This window comes from Macrotis lagotis, chromosome 1, assembly GCF_037893015.1.
Source record: "Macrotis lagotis isolate mMagLag1 chromosome 1, bilby.v1.9.chrom.fasta, whole genome shotgun sequence".
NCBI classification, from domain to species: domain Eukaryota; kingdom Metazoa; phylum Chordata; class Mammalia; order Peramelemorphia; family Peramelidae; genus Macrotis; species Macrotis lagotis.
The window spans coordinates 624,490,001-624,505,186 of record NC_133658.1 but is presented as its reverse complement, the minus strand read 5'-3'; the positions used below and the strand labels follow the sequence as shown (position 1 = coordinate 624,505,186).

Genomic DNA, 15,186 nt, shown 5'->3' with positions numbered 1-15,186 from the left:
TTAACTTGATCATGGTGTTAAATAGTCAAATGTCAGTCATTACTTTTAGGATATTGATAAGTTATTATTCATTGCTATACCCAAATTTCCTGAGAATGTCAAAGAATAAATAAAACATGTTACCAAAACACTTAGGAATTTAATGAATGGCTAAGTATATTAATGTTCAAATATAAGGTAGAAGAAAGTAATGTGTTGATACCTTTTAATCATAGCCTGACCTATATGACTTTTCATACAGAAAACCTTGCGAGTCTGAATGCCCACACCACAGGTGGCTTCTCCACTCCAGGTGCTGGTTGCATTGAGGGCTGTTACCAAGGCATCTTCAGAGCAGGGACCCCAAGGCGATGTCTCCCAATAAAAATGTTGACAAGGATGATCATTACACAAACGATATTCTTGTAGGGTCTGAAGAGGAGGACATGGTTTTCCACCTGTATGAGACAAAAGAAAGAAAGGATAATTGAACTTACATACATATACAAAACACATAACTATATATATATATATATATATATATATATATATATATAAACACATAGAAGATATGTAGAATATATACATATAAACTGTAGGAGCAGGGTAGACTTGGGAATAAACTCTCACTGAGAAAAGCAAGGACAGGGTCTCTGAATTTGTGCCACATCAGCCACTTTAAAGCAATGTTTCTTTTCTTACTGAAAACAAATTGATAAAAATGAGATTTTTACCTCTCATAGAAGCTAGTAGGATTATAAATTTAGAACTATAAGGGAACTTAGAGGTCATCTTGTCATTCCTCAGTTTTTTGATGAAAAAACTGAGAAATATTTAAGAAAATGACTTAGAAAGGTCACAATTCGAAGGCTGAACTTTGAGAGTCTGGAGTTAGGAAGAGTTAGGAAGACATGAATTCAAATTTGACCTCAAACACTCTCTAACTATCTTAGGTCTTTTAACTTTTGTCTAAGTTTCTTCACCTGCAAATAATAATCAGATGAAATAATATTTGTTAGGGGGCAGCTAGGTGGCATAGTGGATAAAGCACTGGCCCTGGAATCAGGAGTACCTGGGTTCAAATCCAGTCTCAGACACTTAATAATCACCTAGCTGTGTGGCCTTGGGCAAGCCACTTAACCCCATTGCCTAGCAAAAACCTAAAAAAATAATAATAATATTTGTTAATTGCCTAGCAATTTAAAAAAATTTATTTCATTTCATTCCCTCTTTTACTATAGGACACTCCTTTACTCATAGGATCAAATTAATTTATAAATAAGAAAGTATAGTGGAATTGAACCCAAAAAAATGCTACAAGGTAGAAATTTAAAAGGCTTTTTACTTGATGATACTTTTTACTCAATGGACTTGGGCTCAGTTTCCAGCTCTGCCAGCTAGGTGACTATGGGAAAGGTCATTTTACCAAATTGTTAAAGCCTCACTTTCATAATCTGTAATCATAATCTGTCTTAAAAGATCTTTTCCAGTTGTGATATTTTGATCTTACAAATCTTAAATATAATTCCCTAGGATACATGGAGAGTAGATTAAAGATATTATAAAGGTAACTAAAATTGCTAGATGTTAAATATGACCAAATGCAATTTAAATGAATTTAAGGAATCACTTGTTTCCCTTCCTCAAAAAAGAGAAATAAATAAAAAGAAAAAGAACATTTCTCTTTTCTTAGAGATTTTAAAGTGTTCCAGGTTCAACTGAACCCCAGAACAACAATTTCAAAGTCCAGAAGAATCTGCTAGAAATCTGTCTTCAAGTACCCAGTCTTCAACCACAAAAATAACACCTGACAATGCACTTTCTACTGGCAAAGAGACCAGACAGATTTGCATTCTTACACTCCTAGGTGAATCAGACAATCCAATTTCATTATTGGATTCTCTTTTGCTATATATACATATATATATATATATATATATATATATATATATATATATGTATATATATCCATGTAAAAAGTGGTATTTATCTAAAAGAATTGATTTTCTCCTCCTATTACACACTATAATGTTTTATTCAGTGGACTGAATGCTCAGGAAGATTTGTGACCTTGACTTGTTATTCTAGCTATTTTTCCCCCTTTAAATACTACAACATTTCCCCCCCTCCAGAAATACAAAATACAAGTACAAGGAAGAAACAAATGTACTTTAAGAACACTCAATCTTCATTTATCCTGACCCTAGAACTATTTCTAAAGATCAAAGAACAGAACCCTGTTTAAAAAGGAGTTTCTCACAGTGAGTGGTCAAACTGCCCTGCTGTTTCCAACTAAGCCGTGGGCAGGGATGGCAGAGAAGCACATGAAAGACAGAAGTAGGGATTTATCTGGGGGATGAAGTCCATGGCTAAAAATAATAGGAACATCAGTTCCTGGGCAGAAAGAAGTCCCTCAAGCCCTATATCAAATTCAACTGTTTGAAGGACACAATGTCTTCCTTTAATTTCTTAGAACAATGATATTTTATGTATTTTAATATTTTAACTTTTTCAACATTAATTTCATACCTATTCATCTATCTTATGCCTCAAAACATACTTTTAAAATAAATATCTGGGATAAAAATATTCAGCAATATTTTATAGATGACAAAAATTGAGGCCTGAGGATTAATTAATGTATTCAAGGTCACAACAGCCTATGAGCATATCAAAATTCCATTAAAGTGTTTTACTTCTTAGGACAACAGAGGCTAACCTTTAGTTCCCCTAGCAAGAAAATATAATTAAAATAAATGATATTTATGTATCTTTTTAAATTTTATTGAGTACTAAACATACAATATGATCCTCATAGCAACCTTATTAGATTGGTGGTATCATCATCCCCATTTTACAGATGAGGAAACAGATTCTTCTTATTTTTTTTTAGGTTTTTGCAAGGCAATGGGGTTAAGTGGCTTGCCCAAGGCCACACAGCTAGGTAATTATTAAGTGTCTGAGGCTGGATTTGAACTCAGGTACTCCTGACTCCAGGGCCAGTGCTCTATTCACGGCACCATCTAGCCACCCCGAAACAGAAAGGAAAGTGAGCATCTTGGATTCTTTTGTTCTTAGGGCATGTTTCATACCAAGGCCTTACTGAATCCCAGATATATCCCCTTGGATATCCCAGTTAAAACAGGTGGCAAATCTTTAAGAACTACAGTTAGAAAGATATCAATTAAATTGCAATCAAATTATCATGCTATATTTGATGATTTTTTGTATTCCGTCTTATTCAGACTAGGATAGAAAAACTATTAAAAGTCATGTCAAATTTTCATTGCAGTTTCAGAAGCATGGATAACTATTGACATCAAGTGTATTACTCAACCAATTTTTTTTAATGAACTCTTACTCCTCTTTTGAAATTCCTACTATTACTCACCATCTCCAGCCAATGCTAGTATAGTTCTAGTCCTTGTCTGCTTCCCCTCTGTATTTTTATTAGAGCAAGACTGGGAACAGGCTGACCACTCTGCCCATTCACTAACCACACAATCCATTCGGCAGGGTATTTCACATGTCATCCGTTCTGGAGGAGGAGGCGTCAAACAGAGATTGCCAGATACTTCTTCTCCTGCAAACAAGCAAATGGAGAAAAGTTACCTAAGGAAGAATCTAAGATGAAGTCATGATCTGGGAGTCTTTATTCCTTAAGTTTTCTTTATTAACTTAGTTCCAAAGTCTGTGAGATACAAGAACCAATGTCTTCAGCACTCTTCAAGGATAAATGTTATGAAAATGTGTCAACATATTATTTAATATTTTGAAACCAACAGACTGTAATACAATCTTCACGGTTATTCATTTTCAAAGGCAAAACCAAATTCTTCAAGGAATATTGTAAATGTGGCATAGTAAGTGTTGGATTGGCCATTACATCTATAGTATATATTTCCAGAAGAACAGGAAAACTATGGTTATTCACTTGTCTGAAAGACACAATTTCTGCTGATCCTGTATCACTGGCTTCATTAGTAGAACTTCCAAAAGCATTTCTCCATAGCGAACTTTCTTTTCAAATTGTAGTCACTATGAACAAAAGTCTCATATAGATCAATGCTTTTATCATGCTTTTTTTATTTTTTGAATTTGCAACAATATAAATATATGGAAATGAAACTATGTTTAAAGTTATATAATATTCCAAATCAATTGTAACAGCATGAATTTGTCATTGCACTTTCTGCTTCAGTTTTAGTCAGTTCTTTGTGTATACTATCCAAGCAAATAATATCCACACCAATGCCAATGATTATTCATTCTAAAATATGGGAAAATTTATATTCAGTATATCAAGGAAGCACATCTGAACATTCTATTTGTCCAATAACACAATACAAAACAATAATTCACAAATCCAGTGATATCCCATCATCATCCTTCAGTGAGAATATGTTATTTGTGGAAATTCAAAATTCACTTATTTTAAGGGTAATTGAAACTAGCATGAGAATATTTTCTAAATCATTATGAGAGAAAGATAAACAGATTGGTCTATCAGGGGTTCTCAGCCGGTGTCCATGAACTTAAAAAATAATAAGTATTTCAATATTTATTTTTAATCTTATGAATTTTATTTAAAAAAAGATATAGAACTTTATGACAGATAGATGGATGGATGGATGAATGGATGATGTTTGGTTGTATAAATAGAGTTTCCTAATTTTATGTCTATGAACTTTTGAAATATTTAATAATTATACTTCAATAAAATTGTTTTTTAATTGAATGTATTTTATTTTATGCACTTAAAAACATTATCCTGAAAAAGGATCCATAAGCTTCACAGACTGTCTTAACACAAAAAAATTAAGAATCTCTAGATAGATAGATAATAGATATATAAATAAATAATTCATAAGTGATAGATGATAAATAGGTGATAGATCACAGATAAGGAGTTGATAACTAGTGATATGAAGATGGATGGATGGATAGATAGATGGATAGATAGATATCCAAATGCTTGCTTGAGAAAAACTGGACCATGATGTTAGTTCTTTCATCTGATAAGATGTATATTCCAAGTGATTCATTAATAGATTGAGGTCAAATCCACCCCTTTTTTGGATAACTTATCTACTAAAACTATGAACTAGATTCACAGTATCCTGATAAGAATACATAGTAGGAACATGAAGAATGACTACTTAATATACCTTGAGACTGAGGAAGGAAATATAAAATAACAGCTATCACATAAAAAAAACAGCTTTTCCATTCTGATTTTAAAGATGAAAATATTATCTGTCACAAGGATTCTCAAATACAAAAAAACAATATTGATGCTATATAAACTGCAAAAGCAAACTTTAAATGGCTCTTGCTCAATTGATAATACAGGTGTAAGTCATGGATACAAATAAGGGATGTTATTAAAGTATGGCAAATGGCCTTACCAGATTTTTGATTGGAAGCAGATTATTGTGACAGCTGGTTTCAGCATTCTCACCGAAACAACTTCTAAACTAGGGAGATCTCTGTCTGTCTCTGTCTCTGTCTCTGTCTTTCTCTGTCTCTCTCTTTTTTTTTTTTGAAGAAATAAATAAAACAAGTCAACAGCTAGTGAGCCTATCTTAAGTAGATGATGGTGCAGTGGTAATATCTGCATTCATATTTCTAAATGAGGCCAGGCTCATTGCCCTTGAGGTACAAATAAAACTTTTCAAGCATATTATGAGAAGTAATAGAGACTAGCAGATAATCAAGCCACAAGACCATTTTCAAAGCATTTTTTCTTTCTCTGTTATGATGATGTGTTTCTATTATATCAGGACCTGGAATTCACACTGGAAAAAAAATAAACAAATAAACAGAACTGCAGATAGTACTATGCTACCCACAACTAGGGTGGCCCAGGAAAATTATTCATTTATGCTTAGTTATGTAGAATTGAGGACATCATTAATTATTAAAAAAACACTAGGAGTCAAGACTCATTATGGCCCAGCTGTTGCCCCAACCAGCTGTGTGACCTTAGATATGTGCTTATCAACTTCATAAATACAATAACCAAGTATTTCTTATATGCCTATTCTGTATAAGTCATTATGTTAAAGGTTGATGATATAAAAATGAAAAAAGACACAGACTCTTCACTCAAAAAGTTTATGATGTATCTCATAAATGAACTTCTGAACTCCCTCTTCAGCTTTCTCCCCAACTATAGATTTTTACTTGAGGTTAGGTACTCTTTCCCTAATTTCCTCTACTTTTCAGTTCAGTTCAGTTCAGTTCTATATATTGTCTTCCTATATTAGAATGTAAGTACTTTGAGGGGAAGGAGTACCTTATTTGATTATATTTGTATCCTCAGTGCTAAGAACTGTATTCTATTTCATACTGATATTTATATTCCTCACTGAAGTTGATATACAATAAGCAAGTTGAATATTTCTTGAATTGAATTTTAAAACCTCTAAATTTGTCTCTCTCTCTCTGTATATATATATATATATATATATATATATATATATATATATATATAATGAAAGTTTTTGAACCATATGATATCTAAGGTCTATTTTAATTCTATCAGTCTATATTATATAATGGGGAGGGATGGATATGGAACAGAACTCAAACTATGGTGAGGGCCTACATCCACTAGGTGACCTTCCTCACCTTTCCAGTTCTGCTTCAGTTAGGTTTCTTCCATTTAGTAGCCTCATTTATTTTTTGGGAAGAAACTTTTCAAAGTCTCAGGATGTACATTCAGTTTGTATAATCCAAGTGAGTCCCCACTATCACCTGCTCTAGGTGAAATTATTGCTAGTTATGGTTCTAAAGTTTAGAAGTTGTTTCAGTGAGACTGCTGAAAGCAGCTGTCACAATAATCTGCTTCCAATCAAAAATCTGGTAAGGCCATTTGCCATACTTTAATAACATCCTTTATTTGTATCCATGACTTACACCTGTATTATCAATTGAACAAGAGCCATTTCAAGTTTGCTTTTGCAGTTTACATAGCACCAATATTGTTATTATCAATATTAAATTTTATTACCAAAACTTGTAAAGATCTCCTATTAAAGTGAGGTGGGAAGATCTTCAAAGATGAAGGTGAATGTTTAAAGTATTATGACTAGATTAATGAAGTCTTGAGCTACTACTATTTGTGAGGAACTCTGGAAATTTCATGGGTGTGTGTGTGTGTGTGTGTGTGTGTGTGTGTGTGTGTGTACGTTTGTGTGTGTTGTGTGTTTTGTGTGTGTGTGTGTGTGTGTGTGTGTGTGTGACATACTTCCTATTCTTATAAAACTCAAATCTAGATTTAGGGAAAAAACAAATATCTACATAAGTAGAACATAAAATGTGGCTTTGCATTATTAAAGAAGACTTCATGGAGGAGGAGGGATATTTAGAAGAAGAGAGATTCAGGTAGAAAGGAGAACAGTAGAAGTGGAAAGGAATAAGCCACACTTAGAAGAGAAGTAACAACTGGATCACTGAGGAAAGTTTATAGAAGGAAGGAGCACCAGCAGATTAAGGAGGGTCAATTTAGCTTAACTTCCTACTCAGAAGTCATGTTCCCTCATGTTGTTCTTTTCCTCATATTTTGTAATATATATATATATATAGATAGATAGATATAATTTATTTGCATTTAATATTTATTAGTGCATGTGTATTTCTATATATGTGAATATATATGTATTTGTATAGATTTTGTATATAATGTTACTTTTTCAAATGAATTAGCATATATAAAGTGCCTTGCAAACTTGAAAAAGCTATATAAATGTTAGCAATCATCTTTTTTTGCATGCTATTTTACATATTAGAACTTAAATTGATTAAAAGGAATATATTATGTATGTATATATACCATATGACTAATGTTGTGCTTGCCAAATAGTAAGTGGTTAATTAAAAGTCAGGGTGGTACAGGTGAAAATAATCATGTCAGAGGACTTGGGTTCAAATTCTGATTCTGTCACTTATGATATATTTGACAATAAGCAATTTACTTAATCTTACTAGGGTTTCTTTTTCTCATCTGCAAAATGAGAAGATTAAACTAGATAGATTTTAAGCCATGTGATCCCTATGAATTGAAAGGAGTATACAGCAAAATTACATTTGGGATAAACCATAAACAGTCTTGATTTCTGGGCTTTGATGTATTTTTCTACACAAGAATTTTGAAACCTTAAGGTCTATTAGATTTAAATTTAAGTATTTTTCTTATCACACTTGGAAATTCATATCATTTGTTTGATTCTAATTTTTTTAAAAAACATTATTTAAACTGCCTCTCAACTGATATACCTATTTCATCTGTGTAATTAAATGTCAAAAGCTTTATCAATTCTTTGACAGTTTGTCCAAACTAGTTTATCTAGAAACTTGGACATATAAACCAGAATATTTTTAAGGTTACTGCTTTACCAGTCATAGTAGGAGACTAGAAGTGGTACAAGTCAGAGGATAACAAAAATCATCTAAAAGAGGAGTTCTTAAACCTTTGAGTGTCATGGATGCTTGTGTTCTTTGGCGATGTCTAAGGATCCCTTCTCAGAATAGTTCTTTTAATGCCTAAGGTAAACAAATTAAAAAGGGGGGAAATTATAATACAATTATCAAAATATTTTTTAAAAATCAATTTGATGCTAGCAAAGTTAAGAACTCATAAAAAGAGATCTAAATATATTATGCATAGTATATGAGAAGGCATGATCAAGATAGCTTTGAGAAAATCTTCCAAATAGTACAATATCCATTGAGATGACTGATGGTATCACCTTGATCAGATATGAGCAAATAATCTGCTCAAGGTGAAAATGTTAACAGATGAGGTCTTTGTAGCCCTCTCACTATGCAAGTTATATGAATTTCCATTTATATTGCATTAAAGGTGATTTATTGAGTCATAGTCACTGAAGATCAGAATTGCACCCTTGGATTTCTTCCTATGAAAGGGATCAGGAAGCTTTGGAAAAGTTAGACATAAGAACCAAGAGTGCCAGCAGAGTTAAGAATACTCATCTAATGGGTCCAGATTTGCAAGACTAAAGTCTGAATATCTATGAGGCCCCTCTGGGAAAGAATTTAGCTCCAGAAATATCAGGTCAGAAAGAGGTAATGGTAAAATCTCTTAGTTGCACTATTAATAGAGCATGACAGACAATAGCAATATTTCTTAGACTCTGAGATAACAGACACATAAAGGCAAAAGCAAAGTATAAGTTAGTCTTCAGATGGCAAAGCCATATATCTCTAAACTGAAAGACAATTAGAAAGAAGGCTGGTGCAGTGCAAGGGGTTTATTACTCTTGCTGAGAAGGAATTTCCAGTCAACACCATTTTCCTAAACCCAGTCTCTTGGAGAGAAGAGAAATTTGACCTTGTACCCAGAGAAGGAAGAATATTAAAAAGACTGGACCTTAATATGGAAAAGAGATCCAGGACCTTGGTTTCCAACATAATTATGACTTACGTAGATCAGATGTGTAAAACTCAAAAGGTTGGCAATATTCACCTGGCAAAAGTTTCAAATGTGGCAAGAATTAGGTTAAAAAATAAGTAGCAAATGTTTAACAAAATAAGTAAATAATAAGTAGATAATGTTAACTTGTGATTTTCGAAGTTAATATGTGACCTGCAGGGATCATTTCTATTTGAATTTGACACCAATGATATTGATTCTGAATTTTTTTTATTTTTTAAATTTATTTTTTATTTTATATTATTATAATAATCTTATGAGAGTAATCACAAATCCCCCTCCCCCCCCCAAAAAAGGATAAGAAACCTCGAGGACAGTGAGAGAGAAAAAAAAATGTACTTAAGTCTGTGTTCAGATTCCAATGCTTTTGTCTCTGGGATGAGTTGCCTTCTTTATCGTAAATCCACCAGAGAAGTTGCTTCTATATTTTTTTCCCCACAGTTGCTGTCACTAGCTGTATTTTCCTCCACCCTATTCCTTTCCACTCTCATTTTTTTTCTATTCTCTCTCTCTTTTAAATCGGTCCCTGCTCAGAAGTGTATTGTATCTGAGTACCCTCTCCCATGCTGTCCTGAGGCTAAGGCTGTGCTCTGGCTTTTTCCAACTCTGTCCTGGTAGAGACTTGTCCTGAAAATTTCCTAAATTGGCTTGGGCTGGGAAATTGTATCAATTGATCTTTCTGTGGGTTCTGTTCCTCTAGATCTTATCTAGAGTCATAATTTGAAGGCTTTTGGAGTTTTTTGGGGAATGAGTTTCTGGGAATTCCTGCTTTTATAAGACATCTTGGCTCTGCCCCCTTGATTCTGAAATTCTGATGGAAAAGAGGGCTTTTCCCCTTCAACAACCCGAAATACAATTGGTTGTTGACTTAGGAATGAAGACTCTTTTCCTCACATCTATAGAGATCTAGACATAAATTGTATTCTGATACTCCCAGGGAAATCTTATAAAATTAAGTTCAGTTCATTTAAAAGCTAGAACTAGAGGTTCTGAGATACTGGTTACATATACATGGGAAATCCTTGCTTTGAATTTTACAGAAGCAAATCAATCACTACCATCTTATAGGCTGGGTTACACAGAAGTGTCTATATATTTAAAAAGAAGAAATTTAGTGAACAGTGTCATTAATTTAATATCAATTTCAATTCAATCAAATTCAGCAAATAAAATTATCTCCTTTGTGGAATGTACTTGCAAGTTATTATAGTAGGTTAATAGATGGAATGAGCATTATTAATTTCCTGGTAGATGCTTATCTTATTTGATCCTCAAACCAACCATGAGATGTAGGAGTTATTAATATTTCTAGTTCACAATTGAGTAAACTGAGGCAGAAAGAAGTTAAGGGACTAGCTCAGTTATATAGCAAGTAAGTGTCTGAAGTAGAATTTAAACTCATATCTTTTTGATTCTAGATCTCACACTCCATTGTATGACTTCTCTCTTAAAACAGGTAAACAAATGACTTTAATACAATTAACACAAGTCAGAATGTGTGTGAATGCACAGGAAGGGTCAAGTAGTATAGTATGAGAACTTCTAGGAGGCATGGAACATTTCTAGCTGGAAGACAAAGGGAAATTTTAATGAATGAGGTGACAATTGAACCAAGCCTTCCTGGGGGGAACAAAAGGATATCAATAGATACAGAGGTGAGGAGAATCTAATTCTGATAAGGGAACAGGACACACAAATTCACTGAGAAAAGGAAAGACCAGATGAGACCAGGGAATGGCAAGCAATGCACATTAGCTAGAGCATAGAGGGAACGAAGGAGAAAATACTGAAAGAAAATGTCTATTTAATGAGGACAACAAATGACAAAAAGGTTTTGCTGCAATTGTGACATCTTTAGGGAGATACTGGTGATTTCTGAACAGTTGAGTCATCCAATCATAACTTTTCATTAGAAGACTTCTTTGGCAGCTCTGTGAATATTAGAGAAGGGGGAGACTGGACACAGAGAAACCAAAGCTCAGCTTGGATCATAATGACCTGATTTGCTTGTAAGCATTAGATGTCTCTTCCTCATTTTACTTACAAAGCTAAGGGAAAGGTCATCTATACTTTGGTATTTTCATTCACTCCTCCCCCTGAAACTCCTTAATCCTCCACAGAAGCTATTGATAAAATCATAGAAGATGGGGGAAAAGTCCACATTTAAAATATCCTCAATAAATTATAATCTGTGTGATGATTAAAAAGAATATATTTCAAATGGAAATGAAATTCGTGTTTCAAGAAATTTCTAAGAAATTATTATCAGTTTCTATAAGGCTTCATAAATCAATAATGAACTACAAGTTCTATCCTAAGATAACCCTTGTTTATTGTGATTCTTGTGAGACTTAGGATTCTCATGGCACAGGATCTAATACATAGATCTAATACAGGATCTAATACCCTCCTTTTTTTTAGGGTAGTTTTATAAACCCAAGGATTAAAACCGAAAAGGATACAATCAAAGGTAATCATAGCTCAATTCACTTTGTTCACCATTGGTCTGGTGTGATGTACTTAGTTTCCTTTTGTAGGACTAAAGTATAACTCACTGTTTATGGCACTGCTATTCTTTATATCAAATGTGGCAGTTTCATTTAACAACAACAACAAAAAAAATTCTTCTAATTTATGTATCATTGTCAAAGTCCAGATTAATGTCAATAAATTATGTTTGCCAACTATTTTTCCTAATTTCAGTTGTATAATTAGATAACACTATTTAACAAGAGTAATAAATAATTTCATAGAAGACAATATTTTTTAAGCTTAAAGCAAATATTTAGCTTTAACGTCTGGCTTTCAAATTTACAAATATCAGAAGAATGAGCTTTCGATTAAAAATGTAAGATAGTTTTAGATTTTACTATTTACAGCACATCATATTAATGTGGGGCCCTTTTCTTTATATTCTTATGATGATCTATATTTAAATTTTATTATATATATATATATATATATATATATATATATATATATATACTAGAAAATCCTTAACATAAGAATCCTACACATACCCCTCCCAAAAAAGAAAATTCCAATAACTGTGACACAGGTTTAAAAGCAGCATTAAATTTGGTAATTATAGGAAATTCAAATTACCTTGCTTCAGAAAATAATGTGTACTTTCAAGATAATCTCCAGGATTCATTCCATTCTTCCACTTGTATATGTTCATACTATCTCCAGAAAATAATGAAGCAGTCATCTAAAATACTATGCATGTCATAAAATTTTATGTACCATTTAAGTTTCAGAAAGGAATACCAATAAATGTTGATTAAATACTTGCCAATAGCTGAGTAAGACATCAACAGACAGTATTGAAGAATTAGAAGAATTTTTATTCACTCCATGCCCTTGTAGTATTCCTAAATCATATCCCCTACAGGGGATGAATTCTCTTGATCTCATCTGAACAAATTTAGTCATCTAGTCAGCATAGAATTTACTTATATTTTAAATTAACAGAATATAGAAAAATGCCAATAATTAAACAGAAGCTATTGCCAAGGTCTGCTACTGCCAATATTGCAAGTACCTTTTATATGTGGTGCTAAGAATTGCACCAACCAGATCTTGAATATATATGCTATCCTTTCAAATTGGGAAGGAATTTCAGGGATAAACTAAGCAATTCCAAATTAGGTCTTATTCCATATAATGTTGCTTTTGCTAGCAAACCAGTGTCATACTTCAAAGAATTTCCTATTGTTAGTTGACATTAGCTAAGATCAATAGGTAGAAAACTTTTATACATTATATGACCACCTTGTCAGGGAGTATACACTATGAGCAGTAAGTCCATATACAAGGGTCCTACCTTATTTTGGGGGAATTAGGATGTCATAAAAAGATCCATATTCAAAAAGAAAGAGGAGAAAGAGTTGTGGTTTAGGGGAATTGCAATGAAATGTATAAAATGTAACAAATAAAATAGGAAGAAAGCAACAATATTCACCATGAAAAAAAGTGGTGAGGAGAATTCCTGATGTATGATTAGATTAATGACACCAAACCTTCAAATAATAACATAAAAGCAAGAATATAATGTAGTCATTCTATAGAAGAAAAGAAAATACCAGCAAAGTGAAAAAATGATGGACGAGCTGATAAAAGAAAACAGGAAAACATAAGAGCAAAGGCTAGAATGAACATGAGGGGAAAATAGGAGAAAGGCTAAAACGAAAATACTATAGGGAAGAAATAATAACTGCTAAAGCAAAACAATATTTCTGAGATAAACATGTTCACAGAGGCCAGTAGCTGGCTGAAATTTTAATAATAGAGCAGAGGAATCATTTGTTTCCAAAGCAAACTCTATTTCCATGCAACTTGTTTATCTATCTAGATTGTGTCTCTCCCCATACAAAGAATTCTCCTCATAGTCACATGGCATATACTGGAGGGTTATTCTGTGTAACTAAACTACCAGAGGCTGAGTCTAATATCTAGGGAGTCAAGAAATCTTTGTCATATACCTTTTTTATCTAGCAGTAATGAGAAAAACAACAGCAATAACAAAGTAAAACTCAAGAGTTCCCTCAATTCAAAACAGATCACTATTATACACACTAACAGAAGATCTCCCAGATTCCTTCCAACATTAATAATCTCTAAAATTTCCTTAGGAAATAAGAAGAAAAACATAGATTAAAATTGACAATAGGTGTTATTTCTGACTTCTGAAGAATTCAGATAACGTTCCACTTGTGTGTGTGTGTGTGCCTAGTAAATATGTATGTTCTGAGCTATTTATTGGCAAATGAATATTTATTATAATCCCAATATATTTCTTTAATAGTTAAATTTTGATCAGGATCTTTGGGTGAAGGAGGTTAAAAAAAAAGTATAGTCATGTAATCCTAGAGTTCACCAGGAAGCTTCTTTCTGGTATCTCAAGTAGTCATTATTCCTAATTCTGCCAACATTTTTTTTAAAGATCAGTAGAACAAATCAAATCTTTTCTCCCCTATTGTCTCCTGTATTCTAAATATCTCATTTCCTTCATCTAAACTTGTATCACATTTCTCAAGTTCTATCGATAAAACGATGACAAATACAGATATACAGATAAATATATGGACACTTATGAGCATTGTAACCCCAGGCAATTCACTTAAACCTCTTTGCTTCAGTTTCCTCAATCAGTAAAATGAGCTGATAAAAGAAATGCTAATCCATTCTAGTATCTTCACCAATAAAACTCCAAAGGGGTCACAAAGAGTTGGGCATTATGGAAATGATTGAGCAATAAAATTTCTGGAAAGAAAGAAGGATGGAAATGAGGAAAGTAATCAAAAAATTTAAAAAAAATAGATTAGGGAGGGTGGAGCAAAGATGGTGACAGGCGAAGAGCCTCTCCTAGGTATTCTCTCCATAATATTTCAAAAATCATAAAATTATGACTCTAAATTTTTGAGAGAACCCACAGAGGGATCCAGTGAGGCAATTCTCCAGACCAAGGTAACCTGGAAAATATTGGAAAGGCTCCACTCCATGGGGTTAGAGGGGCAGCCCACCAGAGTGAAGGAACTTCAGTCTCCTGGAGGCAGCCCCAGGGCACCTGGGAGCTGTGGCTCAGGGCAGCCGGGACAGTTTCCTGACTTATACCCTGGGGAGCACCAGGCACAACTTGGAAGGTCAGCAGGGGGGACCTCTGCCAGAGCAAGCGTGTGAAGCCCAGTCCTCAGGGCACTCAGTGAGCAGTGGTGGCCACGCCAGCCCAGATACAGGAAAAAGAAGCA

At 33.3% G+C, this 15,186-nt stretch overlaps 1 protein-coding gene across 1 annotated transcript in view; it reads right to left on the bottom strand.

Annotated features, from left to right (window-relative positions):
• The window catches only part of THSD7B (thrombospondin type 1 domain containing 7B), a 1,134,773-nt gene that overhangs the window by 546,450 nt on the left and 573,137 nt on the right, over positions 1–15,186 (bottom strand). Inside the window, exons 8-9 of the mRNA XM_074215070.1 lie at positions 3,371–3,562; positions 203–437 (exon numbers count right to left, since the gene is read on the bottom strand). Coding sequence (XP_074071171.1) covers positions 203–437; positions 3,371–3,562 — 427 coding nt within the window. The remainder of the gene's footprint in view (positions 1–202; positions 438–3,370; positions 3,563–15,186) is intronic.